The sequence below is a fragment of the Salvelinus namaycush genome, chromosome 32 (assembly GCF_016432855.1).
Source record: "Salvelinus namaycush isolate Seneca chromosome 32, SaNama_1.0, whole genome shotgun sequence".
Classification (NCBI taxonomy): domain Eukaryota; kingdom Metazoa; phylum Chordata; class Actinopteri; order Salmoniformes; family Salmonidae; genus Salvelinus; species Salvelinus namaycush.
The window spans coordinates 10,898,008-10,921,808 of NC_052338.1; the positions used below are offsets into that span (position 1 = coordinate 10,898,008).

The following is a 23,801-nucleotide window of genomic DNA, read 5'->3' on the forward strand; positions in this document are numbered from 1 at the left end:
AAATAGACACAAGGAGCTGCTAAGAATAAAACCCCATAGCTATCGATACACTTGGCTACTCATTTATTGCAGCGGCAGAAGCTCTTTGCTGTACTCTTTGACAGTCCCTCTCTGTTCTGGGTAGTGTTACAACAACAATTGACTTGTGTGAGCTGTGCTTCAGCGTGTCAAATCACAACCATAAGCCCGAATAGACGCGCAACATTCAAACTCTAATGTCAAGATAATAGTCAAACACATAAGACTATGTTTCCACCACTTGGTTCTTTTTTTTTGTAGCCCTTTTTTTATTATTAATATCATAATCATTTAACATAGTTATGATCTTTTTTATGAAAATAGTTCAGTAGAAAGACATTTCCATTAAAAAGTTCAGCAACTACATCTGGCTCCTCCATTCATACAGTCTTTATTTATGACCTCGCATACAGTCCAACCATCTGTGGTTAAAATGATCCAATGAGAGCGTGTGTCCATGGTCTCGCTTCTTGCCAATCAGAAATGAAGGGTGAACAGGGACAGGCATGTTAATCAACCAATCGTTGAGTTTTTCAGATGTGGGGCAGAACATTTTTCTCTATGGGTTTGGGATTGGGACAAAGGTGACTATTTCTCCTCACTTCAACAACTCTCGCACCCCCCCTTCCCCCCTCAAAACGGTAGGAATCACCTAAACCTTTCACATGTGCCTCTGTTAAAATTGCCTGGACTGGATGGTCTTGCTGGTTGGTCGGTCATCATGGTCACGGCTTATAAAATGCTTTGTCTGATGTCTCTAAGTGCAGTGTGATAGGCGGACAACTAAGTGACAATAGAGCAACACATTTACCCGCCAGACATCCAGTCTAGTCATGTAATCATTTCCTCAAGGATATAGATATCCCTCTCGTAACAGTACTTCTGTCAGTCTGTGCCACAGCGACTGGCATTTCCCCTCGGAATGCTCCCCCTGACCAATCCAGCCAGACCAACTGACACAAAGCAGCCAATGACCAGTGAGAGGTGAGGTCGAGTGTCTCCATGGCTCCGGCCAGTAGCACTAGAGTCCACGCGGAGGAGCCCCGACCCCTCTTGTTGAGTGTCTCTGGGGGCGGGGTTTCCTCAGTGGTTTGGAGAAGCTGGTTGGCTGACGGTCCTGTCTACAGGGATGTCACTATGACAGGTGGGAGCGGGTTGGTTGTGGGGCTGTCAGTCGCTGTCCGAGGCCACCGCAGATGAGCCTTTCCTCTTCCTCTTGGGGGCTTTGGGTTTGGAGTCCTCTTCCTCCTGGAGTAGGGGTGGAAATAAAAAGGACGTTGGAGGAACAAGTGGAGACAGAAATAGCTTCTGAAACCAGGAAAGCTTAAAATAAAACAAATTATAGTGACACAGCTGAGGGAGGCACAAAATAGTTCCTGATTAACAGCGTAGCTTCTGTTAATTAGCAATTATCAAAACCTAAATCTAATCCTGGTTCTGGAGTGAACAAGGGTATGGGGCTATGTAAGGCTCATCTTAACGCAGCTTCTATTAAAAAGGAAGTTGCCGTAGGAAGACCTACCGAGGCACTGCTAGACGCGCTCTCTTCCTCGTTGCTCACAGGGGTGGCCGCTCCCTTACGCGACCGCGGGGAGGAGGCGGGGGCCTTGCGCCGTGACTTGGGAGGCTTGGAGGAGGGCTCTTCGTACTCCTCGGCCAATGAAAAGAGGTCGCTGAATCTGAGAGGCAGAGACAGAAAGGAGGGACACATTTACAATCCTGTCATACTGTTAAACCACTATAAGACACGCCTAGGGAACTGTGTGTAATAAGAATACAGAGTATCTCAGTGCAGTCATAGTAGCTTGAAATGATCCCCTGAGGACAGTGAGAGTCTGGGGTCTCACCTCATCTTGTGGGCCTCGTCACAGCTGGCCTGGACATGCTGCAGTGCCTGCAGGATGGGCGTCTGTGTGAAGACTGGGGACCCACAGACAGAGTAGGGTCAGAGTTCACTGGGTTAGAGGCATGTTTGGGGGACACTGAGGTAGGTGTATGATGTGGTGTTAGTTTGCTGCTATTGCAGAACAGATGTGTGTGTTTTAGAATAGTAAAACAGTGTGTGAGAGACTCACAGCTGTTCTTGGTGTTGCTGAGGTTGAGCCTCAGGTTGTCCATGTGCTCCAGGATCTGTTCCAGGGTCAGCTGGGCCAGTTTACTGCTGGAGCTGCGCAGACTGGGAGACACACACATACAATAACAGTCTTTCCTTATACTCTTGTTACCAGGATTTAACCTATCGGTCACCAACACAGTGTGCAGGCTTTTGTTCAAGCCCAGCATTTAAACGACCGATTCAACTAATAATCAAGACCATGGGTGATCAGGCAGGCCATCTGCAGTGCAGTCAAAACCAACAAAAGCTCAAAATCAATGACCAGGACCATTAGAACACAACGCTGAAGCCTTTAAACCCACGTGTGTCTCTTCAGTTACAGATTTCCGGACTTTCACACCAATCAATGGTTTTTCTTACCAAGAGAGATACGGAAAGCACTGTGAAGTAAACAATGCATGGAATGCGAGTATGAAAACTTGGGACTTAAAATCGTTGGCAACAGAATGAAAAATCTTTAGACAGAACTAAGTCGAACACAGATCTTCTGGACTGATATTGTTGTGCTAGAAGTTGAATTGAAGTGTGTGTGTGAGCGATGTTTATGAAGCGTTTATGAAGCGTGAACCAATTGGATGCCGACATTAGCAATATCCAAACAGTGGATTGATGCAACAAGTCATCAAAGACCTTCTCTGGAGGTAAAGAAAACTATTAAGATGAAGGTAAAAACTCCATCTCCTTAAAAAGTGAAAGTGGTAGACTCGTAGTCACCTCTGGCGTTTGCGTGGCATGTTGTTGTTCTTGATGAGCAGGGCCTTGATGTGTTCCCCCAGGACGTCGTCGTGCTTGGCCGCCCAGTGGCGCAGGATACTGGTGGTGAACTGGTCCTCCGGGTGGCAGGGCCGACTCAGCACCATCTTCACCATCTCACCACTGGGTCTAAAGGGGGAAGGAGCACCACAGGGATCAGTACCGATGCCACTGTATTAATTTGCAGAGATACAGTATGTACCTGTAAATATAGCTTACTTTTCCCTGCGTAGTTGCAACAGCAAACAGGAGAGTGCTTCTGGGTGTTCTGGACAGGAAGAGGTACAACGTAAGAATATTATGCCAGTGGTAATACCAGGAAAGAACAGTGTAGAACCATTAACTAATTTTAGTGAAGGTCAATAGCATACCCAGCCCAAATATTCACATTTTGTCATTGATAAGTGCCTAATTTAGAACGCAGAAGCTGTACAGTCAACATGCTATACATGGATGTCAGAACACAGGTTCTCCACTTCCCAGCGCTGTGTGTTTTGACTGACAACCGTTATAAACTTGAGTACAAAAGATGCGTGCTCCCGCTCCAAATGGGCTACTTTTGCACATGTGTTGTCTGAGTGAGGGAAATGCACCTGTGAGTCCAAATGGGCACTTCACATTTCCATATTAGAAAACTAATGTAATTTACAGTATCAACGTTTACAATTGCTATGTTTGACTCACCGGATGACATGTGTTATACCCTGGGTTGTCCTGAACAGAATGAGCCTTTGTTGTATTTGTGAAGAAAATTAGCCACGGAACATACACTTGAATGCAGTCACGACTTAATTCTATGCGCACCAGAATTACACTCTGTCTTAATTACACTCTGCCTTTTGAAAGCCTAACACTGTAAGACCATATTTTATAACTTAGATAGCCACGTTGGCAATAGAATAGGCTTTCAAATTATACCCACCTGACCCAGATTGCAACTAATAATGGAACATTTTTGGATTGCATAAACAGTAATTGTGTGATGGTGGGGACGCAGGGATGTGTACCAAACAAAAAACGACAATGGCACTGTTGAAGGGGTCAACAGTCTTAGCGATTTAGCTAATAGCGGAGAGCAGTGTCTATCTAGGCCATTGTGTGTACCTCACCTTTGTACTTGAGGTGCTGCAGGATGGGGATAATGGTCTCCAGTGGAATGCTGTGGGCCAGGAAGAGCTGCCAGGCACTGTACTGCTCAAACGTCTCCCATTCCAGAGACTGGACTGTAGAGCAGAGACAATATGTCATACAGTGAGACAAGCACACAGTTCATACACACGCACTATGAATCTGGTTCTCTCAGTTTGTGTGTCTCTGTGTGTGTTTGGGGTGTGTGTGTGTCTGACGTTATAGGTGACTCACTGAGGATATTGAGGACAGAGTCCTTGCGGAACATCACCAGATTGCCAATCATCACGTGACACATCAGCTCCTGAAGCTGAAAGAGAAAAAAAGAGTTGGGGGGGGGGGGGGGGGGGGGGGTGAAATGGGAGGGTTGAGGCAAAAAAATACTATGCAGTATTGTATATTTTTGTGTGAGTGTGGATAAATGACCTGTGTTGAATCGATGACTGCTACAATCATGTTGAGTAGCTCTCCACTGCGCAATGTCTCATCTGGGAACTACAGAGAGAGGAGGGAGATATAAACAGTGTCACGGTGCCTTCAGTACTCACACCCCTTGACCTTTTCCACATGTTGTTGTGTTACAAAGTAGGATTAAAACGGAGGTCATTTTTTGTCAACAATCTACACAAAGCGGAAGAAAAATCCTAACATTGTACATTTTTTAAATGGAAAATAAAACACTAATATATCTTGATTAGATAAGTATTCAAACCCGAGTCAATACATGTTAAAATCACCTTTGGCAGCGATTACAAGTCTCTAAGAGCTTTGCACACCTGGATTGTACAATATTTTTATATTTTTACACCTGAATTTATTTAGGATTGCCATAACAAAAGGGTTGAATACTTATTGACTCAAGACATTTCAACTTTTCATTTGTAATTCATTTGTAAACATTTCTAAAACCATGATTCCACTTTGACATTATGGGGTATTGTGTGTAGATCAGTGACACAACATCTCAATTTAATCCATTTTAAATTCAATCTAACAACAAAATGTGGAAAAAGTCAAGGGGTGTGAATACTTTCTCAAGGCACTGTAGATGGTGTCTGTGTGTGTGTTTGTACCTCGGCGTAGATGGTGTGTTTGTGTGTACCTCGGCGTAGATGGTGTGTTTGTGTGTACCTCGGCGTAGATGGTGTGTTTGTGTGTACCTCGGCGTAGATGGAGTGTTTGTGTGTACCTCGGCGTAGATGGTGTGTTTGTGTGTACCTCGGCGTAGATGGAGTGTTTGTGTGTACCTCGGCGTAGATGGAGTGTTTGTGTGTACCTCGACGTAGATGGTGTGTTTGTGTGTACCTCGACGTAGATGGAGTGTTTGTGTGTACCTCGACGTAGATGGAGTGTTTGTGTGTACCTCGGCGTAGATGGAGTGTTTGTGTGTACCTCGGCGTAGATGGAGTGTTTGTGTGTACCTCGACGTAGATGGAGTGCTTGTGTGTACCTCGGCGTAGATGGTGTGTTTGTGTGTACCTCGGCGTAGATGGTGTGTTTGTGTGTACCTCGGCGTAGATGGTGTGTTTGTGTGTACCTCGGCGTAGATGGTGTGTTTGTGTGTACCTCGGCGTAGATGGTGTGTTTGTGTGTACCTCGGCGTAGATGGTGTGTTTGTGTGTACCTCGGCGTAGATGGTGTGTTTGTGTGTACCTCGGCGTAGATGGTGTGTTTGTGTGTACCTCGGCGTAGATGGTGTGTTTGTGTGTACCTCGGCGTAGATGGAGTGTTTGTGTGTACCTCGGCGTAGATGGAGTGTTTGTGTGTACCTCGGCGTAGATGGAGTGTTTGTGTGCACCTCGGCGTAGATGGTGTGTTTGTGTGCACCTCGGCGTAGATGGTGTGTTTGTGTGTACCTCGGCGTAGATGGAGTGTTTGTGTGCACCTCGGCGTAGATGGAGTGTTTGTGTGTACCTCGGCGTAGATGGTGTGTTTGTGTGTACCTCGGCGTAGATGGTGTGTTTGTGTGTACCTCGGCGTAGATGGTGTGTTTGTGTGTACCTCGGCGTAGATGGTGTGTTTGTGTGTACCTCGGCGTAGATGGAGTGTTTGTGTGTACCTCGGCGTAGATGGAGTGTTTGTGTGTACCTCGGCGTAGATGGAGTGTTTGTGTGTACCTCGGCGTAGATGGTGTGTTTGTGTGTACCTCGACGTAGATGAAGTTTGTGTGTACCTTGTTGTAGAAGAAGTTTGTGTGTACCTCAGTGTAGATGGATGGTGTGAGATAGCAGAGCAGCCTGATGTCGTCCTCCTGGCAGGCCTTCATGTCCATCATGAGACAGGTGTGCAGGTCTCCCAGCGCTGTGGCCTGGGCAAACGACTCGTACAGACTCATCTTCCCCATCGCTGCTTTACTGTGGTGGGAGACGATGTTACAACGTTAGAACTAGGTTACAGCTATGCTGCAACAATGGTACAACAACGTTAGATCAAGTGATGTTAAACCAACAGAGCAGTGCGAGGGCAAAAATGTGTCCAGGCTCATGTCTCCAATGACTGCTTTATCAATGTAGAAAGAACGTTACCAGCAGCATTAGAGAAACTAAAACAGTGGACGGTTGTAAGAAAGGAGACAATCATTTCTAGCGGACAGCAAAATGTCTAACCCACTACTCCCTCAGCCTCCTTGAAACCAATGGCTCCCATTCCTTGCTAATGCTAAGCAGTGTGGTGGACCCAGTCCCTTCACCTGGCCTTGAGGTAGTAAAGCAGGTGATAGCCGATCTTGGGCTGTTTCTGGTAGAGCTCCGCCAGCATCTCCAGCAGCACTGAGAAGCCACTGTTGTCCTCCTGCATCTGACACAGGTTCCTGAACACCAGGCACACAGGCTTACACACAGACTCCTCCAGCGACCTGGGAACACACAACAAAGTTAATATTCTATAGACTTCGTCTTTTTTCGCATGTATACACAAATGCACGGCACAGACAGACGTCCCGTCTTACCCCCTGTTGACGCCATCAGAAGGCGCACATTAACTTACTCTTCTGTGATGTCGTCAGGCAGTACGTCTCCTCTGAAGTGGCCCTTGAAGAGCTCAGCCAGACAGGAGGCCAGAGTGGACATCTGCTCGGAGTCAAAGTCCTCCTGAGAGAGAGAGAACAAGCGAAACAAGGGAGGAGAGACAGAAAGGGAACATCAATAAACCACAGAGAATTCCCATTTCCCCCACAAGATATACGATTACCCAAATAAATATATGTATTTAACCAATGTTATATATTTTTTTGCTGACTCACCTCCAGGATCAGGTCCACTATCTCCTGCATGACTTCACAATGTGCCTCTGTGTCACTGTTGGAGGGGGAGATGGGGAAAGGAAATAATTATTGAAGAGCTCATTTCGAATAAGATTTCCACTTCTAAAATCAGCAATGTTGTTGCAATCAGCAATGAGAACAATTGACAGCAATGGGAGTGAATGGGTGAGTGATTTGGGGGGGGCTGAGAGATGAAGTACGAAAGTGGCTCTCCAAATCAAAGGAAGCAAAATGGCCGAAAGCAGCCAACCTACTCGTGAGCTAGGCAGAGGAGCGGAGCTAATGGCATTATTGTCAACATCCCTCCAATCCATACAGATCTACACGTTACCACTGTGAATGGGTAAAGCAGGGACCAAATCAAATCAAAGTTTATTTGTCACGTGCGCCGAATACAACAGGTGTAGACCTTACAGTGAAATGCTTACTTACAGGCTCTAACCAATGGTGCAAAAAAGGTGTTAGGTGAACAATAGGTAAGTTAAGAAATAAAACAACAGTAAAAAGACAGGCTATATACAGTAGCGAGGCTATAAAAGTAGCGAGGCTACATACAGACACCAGTTAGTCAGGCTGATTGAGGTAGTATGTACATGTAGATATGGTTAAAGTGACTATGCATATAAGATGAACAGAGAGTAGCAGTAGCGTAAAAGAGGGGATGGTGGGTGGCGGGACACAATGCAGATAGCCCGGTTAGCCAATGTGCGTGAGCACTGGTTGGTCGGCCCAATTGAGGTAGTATGTACATGAATGTATAGTTAAAGTGACAATGCATATATGATAAACAGAGAGTAGCAGCAGCGTAAAAAGAGGGGTTGGGGGGGCACACAATGCAAATTGTCCGGGTAGCCATTTGATTACCTGTTCAGGAGTCTTATGGCTTGGGGGTAAAAACTGTTGAGAAGCCTTTTTGTCCTAGACTTGGCACTCCGGTACCGCTTGCCATGCGGTAGTAGAGAGAACAGTCTATGACTGGGGTGGCTGGGGTCTTTGACAATTTTTAGGGCCTTCTCCAACTCTTGTCACGTTCACTGATGTTGGCTTTGGCAATGTCTTATGCCAATAAGGCTAATTGAATTTAATCGAGTGAGTGTGTTTGTTAGACAAATAAATGTCCAGTCACATCCACTCTACTAACCTTCCTTTCTGTAACTGCAACACCTTCTCCTTCATCGTGTCGTCCAACTGATCCACGTAGGGAGTGATGTCAGCGGGCTCCTCAATAATGGCCTCTTTGATTGGGTGGAATCTGAACTCACGCTTTTTATTGCCTGTAATAACCAAAATGAGAGGTCAGCCAATGACTTGATGTGGATGACTACGAAGCAGAGTGAGAGTGAGGCCCTAATATGTTTCCAGTCTTTTGAATTGGACTATGAGTTTCTAAATTGTTTTCACATGCAAGTTTCTGATTTGGCTTCATCTAAGCTAAAATCAGTGTTAAGGCAGTAAGGTTCATCTATGTTAAAAGAGGGCTTCATCTATTGAAGGCAAAACCAATCTAACGTGGTGATAATCTGAGTTGAGATGATGCTTGTGATAGGCCTGGTCCTAGATTTGTTTGTGTTGTCTATCCAACTCCTATGGTCATTGTCACCCATAGGAGTTGGCAAGGTCAGACAGATTTGAGAGCAAGCTAGATAATGCTCGTTTGGTATAAAATGCAGCAGAATATATTGTACCCATTTAAGTGTTGAGTCTGGTGTAGTTCAATGTTAACATGGTTCTAACATTATCTAGTATCTGTGTTGAGTGGAGTAATAAAATGTGTCCTTCCTCACCCTCACCCTCACCCTTGTTGTTAACCTCCTCCTCATCGTCGCTGAAGGCAGCCTCCGTGTTGTCGTAGCAACCATCCTCCTTGTCAAGCAGAACATGATTGTCCATCTCCAAGGAAACAGACTCCTCCATTTTCACTGAGGAGCAAAAAGTGATCAGACGACATTGTAAAGTAGAGGCAAGCAAACACAGAAGGTTCTCAAATAAAGGCAACACTGGAATAATACCCTTCCAAAAATGCATACACATTTAAAACACCTGCATATTATTGTCCTGGTTAACCTATTTCAAAGTACTTCAAAAACAAAATGATTTAATCATCCAATATTTAGCGGGACAACTTAAGTTAACTGTTAGTTGCACCTCAATGCAATTCAATAAAGCCGTATTGAATTGAAAACGCTTTACTTTCCTGCTCTACTTTAGGGTTCCTTTTCTAGATGGAACATTCAGCAGACACGTTTATCCAAAGCCACTTCCAGTTGACACATGACAGCCTCTGCTCTTGGACTAGTGCTTCCCTAGTTTCCCTACGGTTACTCGATATAGGCTAGTTTCAACTCTACAAATTATACCATGAAGCATGATTCAAAAAGGTTGCTTCTTTCCAATTCCCTCCATCAAATTTCTTTGGGTGTTATTGTGCACGTCTGGGGGAGGATGGTTGAAGAGAAGGAATGTTTCTTTTGCATGTGAGTAACTGTAGTGAGTCGTGTAAAGAAAGTCCTCTTCAAGGACCACCAACAGTGTTCATTCATTCATTCATGTTAACAAATAAAAGTTGAATTACTTTCATTTGCACCTTCATCTCTTCCCTCGGTGGGGGGTGAGGGGGAACTGCAGAACTCTGCGAAGCGTTCCCTCAGCATGGAGCGCAGCTCCCGGTCCAGTTTGGGGTTGTCAAACAGAGGAGCTAGATGACTGAGGGAGCAAAATACAGACAGATTAGGGGCTTCAAATAAGGGCGATGAAGATTCACTGACATAAAATGTAATAAAATAACAAAATCACTGACGATACCAAAATCACTTGATCAAAAATGTAAAATCTGCAGAGGTTCAATTTAAATATGTTATTTTAATGTACAACAGTGTCCAAGGTCAAATATATCCCATGATGGATGGCGATGGTGGGTGCATGAATGTGTGCGTGTGAGAGAGAAAGACTCACGCCAGCACTCTTTTCTCCATGATGAAGGTGAGAGAGTTGAAGACACCCTGCCGCACCTGCCCCTCCAGAGGGGGGAAAAAGTGAGGGATGATCTGTGAGGGAGCAAGAGGGGGGGGGAAGAGAGCAAAACAGAGTAGGATCCGTTGAAGGCAAGAGAGTCAAAAGGCAAGAGAGAGTCAAAAAACGAGATGAGTCAAACATCTGCGAGAACGCCAAAATACCACACAACTTCTCTAAAGCATGGCACAACTAACACAAATGAAAGTTATCATTAAACTTCCTCACTGCTGTAAATGTACCACTCGCTTCCCAAGTCAGACAAAACGGGTGAATACTAGAGGTCGACCGATTATGATTTTTCAACGCCGATACCGATTATTGGAGGACCAAAAAAAGCCAATACTGATTTGTATTTCATATACCTTTGACTATTGAATGTTCTAATAGGTACTTTAGTATTGCCAGCCTAATCTCGGGAGTTGAGCTGCTGGCAAACGCAGGAAAGTGCTGTTTGAATGAATGCTTACGAGCATGCTGCTGCCTACCACCGCTCAGTCAGACTGCACTATCAAATCATAGACTTAATTATAATATAATAACACACAGAAATACAAGCCGTAGGTCATTAATATGGTCAAATCCGGAAACTATCATTTCGAAAACAAAACATTTATTCTTTCAGTGAAATACGGAACCGTTCCGTATTTTATCTAACGGATGGCATCCATAAGTCTAAATATTCCTGTTACATTGCACAACCTTCAATGTTATGTTATAATTACGTAAAATTCTGGCAAATTAGTTTGCAACGAGCCAGGCGGCCCAAACTGTTGCATATACCCTGACTCTGCATGCAATGAACGCAAGAGAAGTGACACAATTTCCCTAGTTCAATATTGCCTGCTAGCATGAATAAAAAAATAAAAAAATATGCAGGTTTAAAAAAATATACTTCTGTGTATTGATTTTAAGAAAGGCATTGATGTTTATGGTTAGGTACACATTGGTGCAACGACAGTGCTTTTTTCACGAATGCGCTTGTTAAATCACCCGTTTGGCGAAGTAGGCTGTCTTTGTTAGGAAAAAATGGTCTTCACACAGTTCGCAACGAGCCAGGCGGCCCAAACTGCTACATATACCCCGACTCAGTTGCACAGAACGCAAGAGAAGTGACACAATTTCCCTAGTTATAGGAAATTCATACTAGCAGGCAATATTAACTAAATATGCAGGTTTAAAAATATATACTTGTGTATTGATTTTAAGAAAGGCGTTGATGTTTATGGTTAGGTACACATTGGTGCAACGACAGTGCTTTTTTTGCGAATGCGCTTGTTAAATCACCCGTTTGGCGAAGTAGGCTGTGATTCAATTATAAATTAACAGACACCGCATCGATTATATGCAACGCAGGACAAGCTAGATAAACTAGTAATATCATCAACCATGTGTAGTTAACTAGTGATTATGTTATTAAGATTGATTGTTTTTTATAAGATACGTTTAATGCTAGCTAGCACCTTACCTTGGCTCCTTGCTGCACTCGCATAACAGGTAGTCAGTCTGCCACGCAGTCTCCTCATGGAGTGCAATGTAATCGGCCATGATCGGTGTCCAAAAATGCAGATTACCGATTGTTATGAAAACTTGAAATCGGCCCTAATTAATCAGCCATTCCGATTAATCGGCCGACCTCTAGTGAATACAGCAGGAAATGTCAAAACATCTCTTCGCACTCTAATGCTTCGCTAACACACTGAGCATGAAGCACAAGTCTATTCCACTTTGAATAGCTAAAAAAGTGGTACATTCACCACAGTTAAGTGATCTGAATCAGCTCCGTTGTGTAATGTGTGCATCCACTCACCCGACACATGAAGTCCAGGAGAGTGGCAGTGATGGCTGGATGAGGCTTCATGGAGTGGTGCATCACTAAGATGGCCGGCTCTGAAAGAGGGAGTGGGAAGAGAGAACGGATGGGTAAACCATGAAAAGAGAAAGAGACAAAAGTGCATACTGTGGTGGATAGAGAAGGTGATGGCAGAAATGCGTCCATCCTGTAACCTCTGTTCCAGTTTACTCGTTATTCTAATATACCACTAACCCAACACCCACATGTTTTCCCTACTTCTAAACATTTAGTTGAGCACATTGGTCCCTTACTCTACACATGAAGAGATACAGGTAGTGTTTTCTGTTCCCCCGTCTTACCTATGTTCATGATGCTGTCCTTCTCTGGGCTGAAGAAGAGCCAGTCGTAGAACAGGGCAAGCTTGGCATTCGAGGCCGCCACGTTAGACTAAAGACGCAAGTAATAAAACATTTAAATATTTCAATGTAATTACTATTTTACAATTATCTGTATGGGTAAATAGTTGTAAATACGAGGTCAATTCAAAAAGCTTTATTGTTTACTACATTAGACAGAAAATAATCTTGGGCCTACTATAAAATAAATCATTACCCATCTTTGCATTAAAGTGCCTTAAAGTTATAACCAATCTTTGCCCTGCCCCTTACCGTGCAGGTGGTGAGCAGCCAGCCAATGATAGCCCAGCGGGGCAGGATGTCAGAGCTCAGCACATCATTGGATGGGTGCACCACGCCGCAGATGTAGCGAATCAGGTCGCAGCGCAGCGACTGGCTCTCTGCCGTGGACAGGTACTGTCTCTGGAACCAGTCCTGGTAGCGCTTCTGCTGGCCAAAACGCACCTACAGAGAGAGGATAGGCATAAAGGAATGTGTATGTGCATGTACTTTGTGTACCGTCATGAGATGTGTTGTAGTGTGTGTGTGTGTGTGTGTGTGTGTACCGTCCTGAGACGTGTTGTAGTGTGTGTGTGTGTGTGTGTGTACCGTCCTGAGATGTGTTGTAGTGTGTGTGTGTGTGTACCGTCCTGAGATGTGTTGTAGTGTGTGTGTGTACCGTCCTGAGATGTGTTGTAGTGTGTGTGTGTGTGTACCGTCCTGAGATGTGTTGTAGTGTGTGTGTGTGTGTACCGTCCTGAGATGTGTTGTAGTGTGTGTGTGTGTGTACCGTCCTGAGATGTGTTGTAGTGTGTGTGTGTGTGTACCGTCCTGAGATGTGTTGTAGTGTGTGTGTGTGTGTACCGTCCTGAGATGTGTTGTAGTGTGTGTGTGTGTGTACCGTCCTGAGATGTGTTGTAGTGTGTGTGTGTGTGTGTCGTCCTGAGATGTGTTGTAGTGTGTGTGTGTGTGTGTGTGTGTACCGTCCTGAGATGTTTTGTAGTGTGTGTGTGTGTGTGTGTGTGTGTGTGTACCGTCCTGAGATGTGTTGTAGTGTGTGTGTGTGTACCGTCCTGAGATGTGTTGTAGTGTGTGTGTGTGTACCGTCGTGAGATGTGTTGTAGTGTGTGTGTGTGTACCGTCGTGAGATGTGTTGTAGTGTGTGTGTGTGTGTGTGTGTGTGTACCGTCCTGAGACGTGTTGTAGTGTGTGTGTGTGTGTGTGTGTACCGTCATGAGATGTGTTGTAGTGTGTGTATGTACCGTCCTGAGATGTGTTGTAGTGTGTGTGTGTGTGTACCGTCCTGAGATGTGTTGTAGTGTGTGTGTGTACCGTCCTGAGATGTGTTGTAGTGTGTGTGTGTGTGTACCGTCCTGAGATGTGTTGTAGTGTGTGTGTGTGTGTACCGTCCTGAGATGTGTTGTAGTGTGTGTGTGTGTGTACCGTCCTGAGATGTAGTGTGTGTGTGTGTGTGTCGTCCTGAGATGTGTTGTAGTGTGTGTGTGTGTGTGTGTGTGTGTACCGTCCTGAGATGTTTTGTAGTGTGTGTGTGTGTGTGTGTGTGTGTGTGTACCGTCCTGAGATGTGTTGTAGTGTGTGTGTGTGTGTACCGTCCTGAGATGTGTTGTAGTGTGTGTGTACCGTCGTGAGATGTGTTGTAGTGTGTGTGTGTGTGTGTGTGTGTGTGTGTGTGTGTGTGTGTGTGTGTGTGTGTATACTGTCCTGAGATGTGTTGTAGTGTGTGTGTGTGTGTGTGTGTGTGTGTGTGTGTGTGTATACTGTCCTGAGATGTGTTGTAGTGTGTGTGTGTGTGTGTGTGTGTGTACTGTCCTGAGATGTGTTGTAGTGTTTGTGTGTACTGTCCTGAGATGTGTTGTAGTGTGTACTGTCCTGAGATGTGTTGTAGTGTGTGTGTGTGTTTACCCTGGAGGTCATGAAGAGCAGTTTGGTCTCCATGTCTGGTGTGAGGCGACAAGCCAGGAACTTGCGGGATGTGCGAGCGGTCAGGAGCTGCAGCAAACCTATAGAACCAGAGAGAGAGTTAGAACTGAGCCACGGGTCTCACACACACACACACACACAGACCCACCCCTGCTTAACGACACTCTCTTACCCTTACCAGTGAACTGAGGGCTGAGGGCCTGGGGGTTGTGGAGCAGATCTTTCCACAGTAGCTCCATCTCCGGGATCCGGGCCACGATCTGCAGCAGACGCACCAGGTCTCTCCCAATGATAAAACACTCCATAAACTAGACAGGGATGAGGGGGAGGAGAGAGAAAGAGGGGAATATGTCATTACTCATTCAATTATTGAATTGCTGTGTGGAAATTCCCCATTGTCAAACCGAGATACAGTATAATACGTTTGTCTGTGTTCTTGGGCATATACGATACGAAACAAATCTTCTTTCTCATCTGTCCTCAAGACTCCATACGCATCTTCGCTCCAAATCTACTCCTCCCTCACTATATTGCTCTTCTCCTTACCTCACTTATGCCATTACATCATTCCCTCCTTCATTCCTCTCCTCCCTCACCTTCTCTCGGAGCAGGCCGATACACAAGTCAACCTCCTTCTGTCTGAGGACCAGCAGTGCCGGGGTGCCGTGGTCCACGATGAGGCGCAGGTAGGTGTACACGGACATGGCTATCAGCATGCCACTCTTCAGCACCCACTCCCTGAGAGACGACGAAGAGACAAGAGACGATTGTAGTTCTTGTAGAGAGACTGTTGTGCGCTAAACCAAACGAGTCCAAAAGTGTGAGTGTGTTATAAGCCTAGAGTTCAGGCGGGCCTTCACGCTTCAGCGAACCAAGGAAAGGAGGGGTGCTTAACAACAATGACAAAAATCACAAGAAGAGCATACGAAGTAAAACTCCCAAAGTGCTAATATGAGCCAGAAAGGAGTTGGCGCACTCAAGAGGAATCACTTATTTTGGCAGTTTTTATTGGTAAGCCCTTCTCATGTATTGTGAGCCTACTTCAATGCATGACATATTTAAAAATAATAATAATTGTGTGTGATACGTTTTTTGCCTTTTGAACCAGTTTGACTTTTATTGCATGACAATAATGGAGTGAAAGAGTGTTTCCTGTTGATCGCTCTCCAACACACCTTTGATCCAGCAGTATGTCCAGAACATTCTCAGCCAGCCACAGGTTCTTACTGGTGATGTCTCCTCCTGGACACAGGAAAAAAAAGCCAGAGATGCTCAATCAAGCAAACCTACACAGAGACTATAGACAAAAGGTGAGGAAGCCATTTTGTCTTGACACAATTTAGACGCGAAAGGAACGGTGAAACAAGACGCTACTCAAAACAGTGAAACCAACGGTAAACATGGTGAATGGACTGACCTGCGATCTGCTTCATAAGGGTCATGAGGACGCCGTCCGCGCCGATCACGCCACTCTTCACCAGCTCCCTCACCAACCACACCAACTGAAGGGAGAGATCGTTAGTCAATCACTTACTCATGAGAAAACATCCACATGTGGATTGTGTCAATAAAGCTAACTGTATTGAGAGCACGGAAACGGTTTCTGCCTTTTCTACACAGAGACAAACTGTTGACCTGTGTGCGGCACACGTCCTGCAGCTTGAGGAACTTTTCCATGAGGATCTGGTTGATCTTGATCAGGATCACGTTCATGCCATCCCTATTCACCAGGGTGAGGTCTCTGTAGCACTGTGGAGAGTAGAGTCAAATATAGTAGATTAGAAACTGGGTGGGTCGAGCCCTGAATGCTGATTGGCTGACAGCCGTGGTATATCAGACCGTATACCACGGGTATGACAAAACATTTATTTTTACAGCTCTAATTATGTTGGTAACCAGGTTATAATAGCAATAAGGCACCTTGGGGGTTTGTGATATATGGCCATATACTACACCTCCTCGGGGCTTATTGCTTAAGTAGAATATAGTAAAGTAGAGAATATGTAAGTCTTTATTATGACCAAAGGCTAATTTGCTTTGCAGCATATGGACATACTGTACAGTGTCCATACAACATAGTGTGATAATTAACAGGTTTGTGCCCCAATAGGGCCTACTGCATAAATAGTGTAATGTGGATTCAATTAAATTGAGCACCCAGACAAGCATGTTCAGGTGACAAGGATTTAGAGAGGCCACAGGAATATTATAGAAGTTGACCATTCTTTTATTTTAATTTTATGGACAGTGAAAGTCAGAATGCAGAGGGGAGACAGATACAGAGGAAGAGAGACAAGAAGGGGTGAGAGGATTCGTACCCAAAGCGCCAGGGGTATATGTGCTCCGGAGTCTGTAGGGCTAAACACTACACCAGACTCGGGCACATTATTTCAAGAATGGTGAAATTATTCTTATTGATTTCCCCAAGTCGTAATTCATAAAGGCCCTAACTGTCCCATTCCATATTATCTTATGGTGGAAATGTTGATGTGTCATCACAAGGTATACTGATCATATACAGTCTGAAGGTGTGTGTTTATAATACCGGTGTTAGGGGGTTGAGGAAATGAGATGTGTATCAAGTGTGTGTGATACTGGTGGTCACACACAGTGGTTTTGGAGGCTGCAGTGTGTGTTGTTATAGTGTTGTGTGTGTAATAAATATGAGTGTCTGTACTGTGTGTGTGTTCTGTTCGCGTGAGAGCCATAAATGCAAAATGTGTCAATATTGATAAGAACAGTGAAGCTTCAGAGTATAGCATGAACGTTTGTGAAGTGTTTGCAGCGTATGTGATGTACAGATTGGGTTGTGGAGTATGTAGAGCGTATAATTCCATTCATATCAAGGAGCCTAAAATATTTGAGGTATTAGGGTTGGAATTACATGCTGGGCATAAGTGTGGATAACAGCACACAATTTTTAGTGCACTCTCAAGAATCACTATGTAAGCTAATTCAAACGTTTGGTGTGTGTATAATGAATGCAATCAATGGTGCCATGATAATGAGGGCTTTCCGACCCTCTTGGTTTGACCCGGAGTCTCCCAGAATTGGCTTTTGACTGCCGGCTAACAATAAAGCTATTCCAGGGTATTTTGAAAATGCAATAACGAAGGTACAGATCTTAGACTGAATTGGCAACCTCAATGATCATATGAAATGATAATGTGTATAATAATGATGTGACGTATGATAATGCTGATAAGGATAACGTAGTAACAATGCCTTACCCTCTGTGCCTGTGGAGGCTCGGTGAGCAGCAGAGCAAAGAGTCCCAGACACACCTCCTCGTGCTGCTGGGGGCCCTTACACACCTGGAGGATTAGGAGAATATGACAATGTACCGTGCCATTTAACCTACCCATGATATGGCTGTAGCCTCCATTATAATGGGTCAGGTTGGCATATATTGTCATGAATCTGGCCCTGGTGGCAGTTTTGCAGTGGCCACTATCTGACACAGCTACAATGTCATAAAATCTGATTTTAAAACTAACCTTAAATCACACTGCTAACCTTAATGCCTAACCCTAACCTTAAATAAGACAATATAGACATTTTCACTTTGCAGCTGGTCGAAAGGGGACCATGTGCTCTCCCAGAAGCTTGGCTAGTGCGTAAAACCTGTGATTTCAGACAAACAAAATGTGTCATCTGTCCTCACTCAAAAAGAAGTCGCATAAAGCTTACTTCATAAAAAAAAATATATATTCGCTGCATCAGGGATAGCGTACACAGAGGTTTCGGCATCGCAGCCATCTTCAGTGTGTAGGTACCATCTAGCAGAAATTGCTCAGTTCTGCCTCCAGGTCAAGATTCCTGACAATAAACATCAACCTGCTTATCATTGTGTTGACATTGGAAGCTTTAGCCATATCAGGGATTCATGTCACTTGAACCTATTCAATTCAACATAAAGGCCTAGCCTACAGGTAGCATACGGTACATAATCCTACACTTCTCAATATGCTTATGAAGCATATGTACTACGTCCTTTAACTACTCACAATTACAAATGGCATTGAAAAAATGTTTACGAGAAAGGATCAATTACTAGGCCTACTCTGATTAGTCTGACCATAGTCACATTCTATTAGATTCAATGCAATCCTATGCTATACATCTAATGTAATGTAGATCCTGAGGCTCAATACAAACATGCAAGTAGCCACATCTCAACTGCACATTCTAGCATGCAGTGTCCAATCCCATGGTGATGGACTATTAGTGAGAGGGCAAGGGACTCACATTGGCTGTGATGGCATCGTTGGCCTCACGCTCTGACAGGCCATTTGTCAATGAAGTGACGATCCCCACACACCTCTCCAAGCGCTGATGAACAAAAGCAAAAAAGAATGTTAACCACAAAAACAGATACACACACAAACGTAGATAGGCCTAATCATTCACAATTCACATAATGTGGGCATACAGACGGACAACAACAAAAAACACAAAAAGCCACAGAGTAACACAGCAGGCTCACACCCATGGGAGAAAAAAAAGTCTGAGAAATCACACACACACAAAAACAGCAGACAAACAACAGAATGTGTTGACGCCTCTGTCAATTGAGCTAGCTACATACTGTATGAAAATGTCTAAGCCATCTGGTGTGGAGATTAGGCCATTGATTTTATTAAGGGAAGAATCACTACAAGGGTAGTGTCAGAAAAGGTACTGTATTCACATGTGTATGATGACCTTTGCGCATGTGCATGGGTTCGTGTCTCATCCATATGTTTACATAAATAGCATACTAAATGCTACGTTATATTCTGCTGGATTCCCCATTGTTTAAACCCACGTCAACAAAGCACAAATACGTGCTGCAAACCTACACATGCTAGACTAGTAAATGCATTTCAGAATTAGGAACTAGCCTTGCTGAATGATAGCTAGCAACATGCAGGCGAGGCTATTCTGTAAAATGGTTCCGTGTCTTTGTATTCGTGAATGTTTTTTTTTACGTGCTGTATGGTTTAACAGCTGTTAGTATGATATAGCAACGCTTATATATAATATGTTATATAGTAAACCTACCTCCTCCAGCTCATCTTTTGCGTCCAGAGTCGTGGACACCAATAGGCGACCCTGCGGTTTCCCCTTTGCCGGTGAAGGCTCCATCACCTCCCGCCTCGCTTCGTCTGGCCCCAGAGGACTTGAGGGGTTAGACACTAAGGTACGGGGAAAATTCTAAATTATTTTCTTGTATCAATGGAGCGCCTCTAACACTAGACAGTTGTTTAGACTCTCTTTACGCGCTCTTCGTCGGACACCGTGTGTTTTTTTACTTGGTTTGGCCACCTTTCACTCTCACTCCAGTGCTTTCGACTGTGTCCGAATAAAACAAACTAACTTCCGGAGGGCATGGTGGCCTAGCGGAAGTATTCCTTCACAGAGCTAGCAGAAGGGAGGAGCAGTAGTCACTTTTTTAGCCAATCATTGATCTAGTTATTTTGAATGACATAATGGTTTACCAATGAACGCAGAGGTTAACCGGCAAATGAGTAGCGATGTAGCTTGAACAGAAATAGATTCGAGCATTGATATCAACACATTTGTGTCACTTTGTAAGGATAGAACAGAAAAGTCGCATCGGATTTTTTGTTATTGAAATGTGTGCATTGAAAAACAATCTGGATAATTGTTCTTCCTTATCATGCTAAATTAAAAAAAATAGCATTCAGACCAATTACCTTCTAATTAATACATTTTACAGTTCATTAAGCAAAACGTTGGTAACGTGGTTGATATTAGGTATAGCTGCCTATAGTATATAGCCTACTCCAAGGTAAATGTGCTTTTGTGAGTGACAAGAAAAGTTTGTGGCCAACTACTAGCTATATATTTATACCACTTGATGGCGCAACAACCCATGTCAACGAACAAGCGGGGGACTGAAGGATGAGTTCAGATTTTTTGTGGCACCCACACCCATCAAAGTTGCCCATCCCTGATCTACAGGGAAACTAACTACCCCATTCATAGGCTCTAAATGCTTTAGTGTCAATAGTATCTTCTGACTGGGGAGTTTTGTTAAGAGCCCCGACGCTTGATGTAACATTAACACGCATTGCTTGCGGTACTGTTTTGAAAACATAAGGAACGTATCTTTGATATCAGCGAGAAATCATTTTTATAAAACAAAAGGTTAAATTACTACACACCACAGTAGGTTGGTGGTACCTTAATTGGGGAGAACGGGCTTGCGGTAATGACTGGAGCGGAATAAATGGAATGGTATCAAATACATCAAACACATGGTTTCCAGGAGTTCGATGCCATTCCATTTGCTCCGTTCTGGCCATTTTTGTGACTCTCAGCAGCCTCCACTGCTACACACCTTTATAGGTTAGTGTTCCCACTTGGCCATGTCTCCATATTACTGTTTACGGAAAACAGATGGAAGACAGAGACAACCACCTATGCTAATTAGCTATCTAGCATGCTCCAAACACCTGTGTGTAAGTGTAACTGGGGAAGTGTAGTGGAAGTGTAGTTTCGTCAGATGGACACATCTGTAGCTGTATGGATCTATGCAAAACTGCTACAGTAAGTGTATCTTTTTCATTTGAAGGATTATTTCTTGCTGATGAAATTTAAGGGCAATATGTTTCGAAAGCCGCATCGCAAGCAATGATTATTGAAGTTTCTAAAAGTTAAAAACAGCGTTGGGATTGTAGTTCACAAGTCAGTCTTGGGCAAAGCTAATCGCTGAAAACTGTGGGGAGAAGGCAGAATGCCGCCTAGAGTTTTTGAGAGCTACAGGGAAACCAAACCAGCCACGGAAATGGTAGATAAATGACCCACGCAGCTTAACTTAAGGATCTCTACAGATCGGTGTCACACCCTCGGGACGGTTGAGCTAATATGCACTAATGTGATTAGCATGGCGTTGTACGTAACAAGAACATTTCCAAGGACATAGACATATCTGTTATTGGCAGAAAGCTTAAATTCTTGTTAATCTAACTGCACTGTCCAATTTACAGTAGCTATTACAGTGAAAGAATACAATGCAATTGTTTGAGGAGAGTGTACATTTATGAACTTGAAAAGTTATTAATAAACCAATTAGGCACATTTGGACACTCTTGATACAATATTTTGAACAGAAATGCAATGGTTAATTGGATCAGTCTAAAACGTTGCACATACACTGCTGCCATCTAGTGGCCAAAATATAAATTGCACCTGGGCTGGAATAATACATTAAGGCCTTTCTCTTGCATTTCAAAGATGCTGGTACAAAATAATAGATTTTTTTTTTTTTTTTCTTTGTATTAGCTTTTACCAGATCTGTGTGTTATATTCTCCTACATTCGTTTCACATTTCTACAAACTTCAAAGTGTTTCTTTTCAAATGGTATCAAGAATATGCATATCCTTGCTTCAATGCCTTAGCTACAGGCAGTTAGATGTGGGTATGTCAATTTAGGCGAAAATTGAAAAAAGGGGCAGATCCTGAAGAGGTTTAAGGAGAGACAAATGAAGGGGTGGGAATGAAATAGAAGAACCCTGCTATGTCTTCCCAAGAAGAGTGCATGTCAAGATCCAACAGTTTTGTGCCTTTCTGAACCTCTGGGAATTTGCAGACAAAATCATGAGCATAAACGACTTGTGTTTGGTTGTTGATCTTCACCGACTGGATGAACCAAGCACTGCTACAGTCACAGGTGAAAGGGTTATCTTGCATTTTCAGGAAATTTAAGGCAGGAAGAGAACATATCAAGAACGTCTCAATAACCTCTGTAACCTCGTTCTAATATATACTGATCAAAAATATGAATGCAACATGCAACAATTTCAAAGATTTTACTGAGTTACAGTTCATATAAGGAAATCAGTCAATTTAAATAAATTCATCAGCCCCTAATCTATGGATTTCACATGACTGGGAATACAGATATGCCTCTGTTGGTCACAGATACCTTACAAAATAGGTAGGGGTGTGGATCAGAAAACCTGTCAGTATCTGGTGTGACCACCATTTGCCTCATGCAGCACGACACATCTCCTTCACATAGCGTTGATCAGGCTGTTGATTGTGGCCTGTGGAATGTTGTTCCACTCTTCTTCAATGGCTGTGCGAAGTTGCTGGATATTGGAACAGGTTGTCGTACACGACAATGGACCTCAAAATCTCGTCATGATATCTCTGTGCATTCAAATTGCCATTGATGAAATGCAATTGTGTTCATTGTCCATATTTTATGCCTGCCCATAACATAACCTCACTGCCACCATGGGGCACTATGTTCACATCGCTGACATCAGCAAACCGCTTGCCCACACGACGCCTTACACGTGGTCTGCAGTTGTGAGGCCAGTCAGTTGCATGTTCTGCCAAATTCTCTAAAATTACGTTGGAGGCAGCTTATGGTAGAGAAATGAACATCCAATTCTCTGGCAACAGCTCTGGTGGACGTTCCTGCAGTCAGCATGCCAACTGCATGCTCCCTCGAAACGTGAGACATCTGTGGTGTTACAAAACTGCACATTTTAGAGTAACCTTTTATTGTCCCCTGCACAAGATGCACATGTGTAATGATCATGCTGTTTAATCAGCTTCTTGATATGCCACACGTTTCAGATGGATGGATTATCTTGGAAAAGGAAAAATTCTCACTAAAGTTTGTAAACAAATTTGTGCACAAAATTTGAGAGAAATAAGCTTTTTGTAATAATGGAACATTTCTGGGATATTTTATTTCCGCTCATGAAACATGGGACCAACAGTTTACATGTTGCATTTATATTTTTGTTCCGTGTTCTTACTTGAGTGACGTTGGCTCGTATGAGCAAATCTAAAGATAGAAGTCGGGAGAATAGCTGTTTTACCTTGTCCCGGACCTGCTGTTTTCGACCCTCTCCCTCTCTCTCTTCCCCTCCCTCTCTACCGCACCTGCTCTCTCGACCTCTGAATGATCGGCTATGAAAAGCCAACTCACATTTACTCCTGAGGTGCTGACCTGTTGCACCCTCTGCAACCACTGTGATTATTATTTGACCCTGCTGGTCATCTAATAACGTTTGAACATCTTGAAGAACAATCTGGCCTTAATAGCCATCTACTCTTATAATCTCCACCCGGCACAGCCAGAAGAGGACTGGCCACCCCTCAGAGCCTGGTTCCTCTCTAGGTTTCTTCCTAGGTTTCTGCCTTTTATAGGGAGTTTTTCCATGCCACCGTGCTTCTACATCTGCATTGCTTGCTCTTTGGGGTTTTAGGCTGGGTTTCTGTATAAGCACTTTGTGTCATCTGCTGATGTAAAAAGGGCTTTATAAATACATTTGATTTGATTTAGGAAACTCTATTCCACCTTCTCTTCCCTCCTTAATCCTCCACCCCCTCCTCCTCCCTCTCTGTGGACAACTTTG

General features: G+C 43.8%; 1 protein-coding gene across 7 annotated transcripts; it reads right to left on the reverse strand.

Moving 5' to 3' along the window:
• Positions 1 to 250: 250 nt before the first annotated feature.
• On the reverse strand, positions 251 to 19,770 carry LOC120027122 (integrator complex subunit 3-like). 7 transcript variants are annotated; one of them, XM_038971964.1, is made up of 29 exons: positions 19,461 to 19,770; positions 18,666 to 18,749; positions 17,648 to 17,731; positions 16,053 to 16,166; positions 15,835 to 15,919; positions 15,593 to 15,659; positions 15,014 to 15,155; positions 14,596 to 14,725; positions 14,400 to 14,497; positions 12,750 to 12,941; positions 12,441 to 12,528; positions 12,097 to 12,176; positions 10,230 to 10,321; positions 9,862 to 9,980; positions 9,062 to 9,196; positions 8,419 to 8,551; positions 7,257 to 7,311; positions 7,001 to 7,104; positions 6,705 to 6,869; positions 6,189 to 6,369; positions 4,442 to 4,510; positions 4,250 to 4,325; positions 3,997 to 4,110; positions 3,107 to 3,155; positions 2,849 to 3,016; positions 2,094 to 2,194; positions 1,866 to 1,938; positions 1,541 to 1,697; positions 251 to 1,266 (listed from the first exon to the last, which is right to left on the reverse strand). In XM_038971964.1, the coding sequence occupies exons 1-29, from the start codon at positions 19,542 to 19,544 to the stop codon at positions 1,189 to 1,191; spliced, it is 3,117 nt and encodes a 1,038-aa protein (XP_038827892.1). In that variant the 5' UTR covers positions 19,545 to 19,770; the 3' UTR covers positions 251 to 1,188. The 7 variants fall into 7 exon arrangements, with proteins under 7 accessions (XP_038827892.1, XP_038827891.1, XP_038827889.1 ...); XM_038971963.1 differs by having other exon boundaries at positions 252 to 1,266; positions 9,074 to 9,196; positions 9,850 to 9,980; XM_038971961.1 differs by having other exon boundaries at positions 252 to 1,266; positions 9,850 to 9,980.
• Positions 19,771 to 23,801: the final 4,031 nt, after the last annotated feature.

Bases quoted from the DNA above. Each gene is read 5' to 3' on its own strand.
- LOC120027122 (XM_038971961.1), bottom strand. From the start codon at position 19,544: ATGGAGCCTTCACCGGCAAAGGGGAAACCGCAGGGTCGCCTATTGGTG. The intron at 3,156-3,996 runs GTGAGGTACACA...CTTCCTGTCCAG, and splicing joins GCAGCACCTCAAGTACAAAG to AACACCCAGAAGCACTCTCC. The intron at 1,698-1,865 runs GTGAGACCCCAG...TCTGCCTCTCAG, and splicing joins GACGAGGCCCACAAGATGAG to ATTCAGCGACCTCTTTTCAT.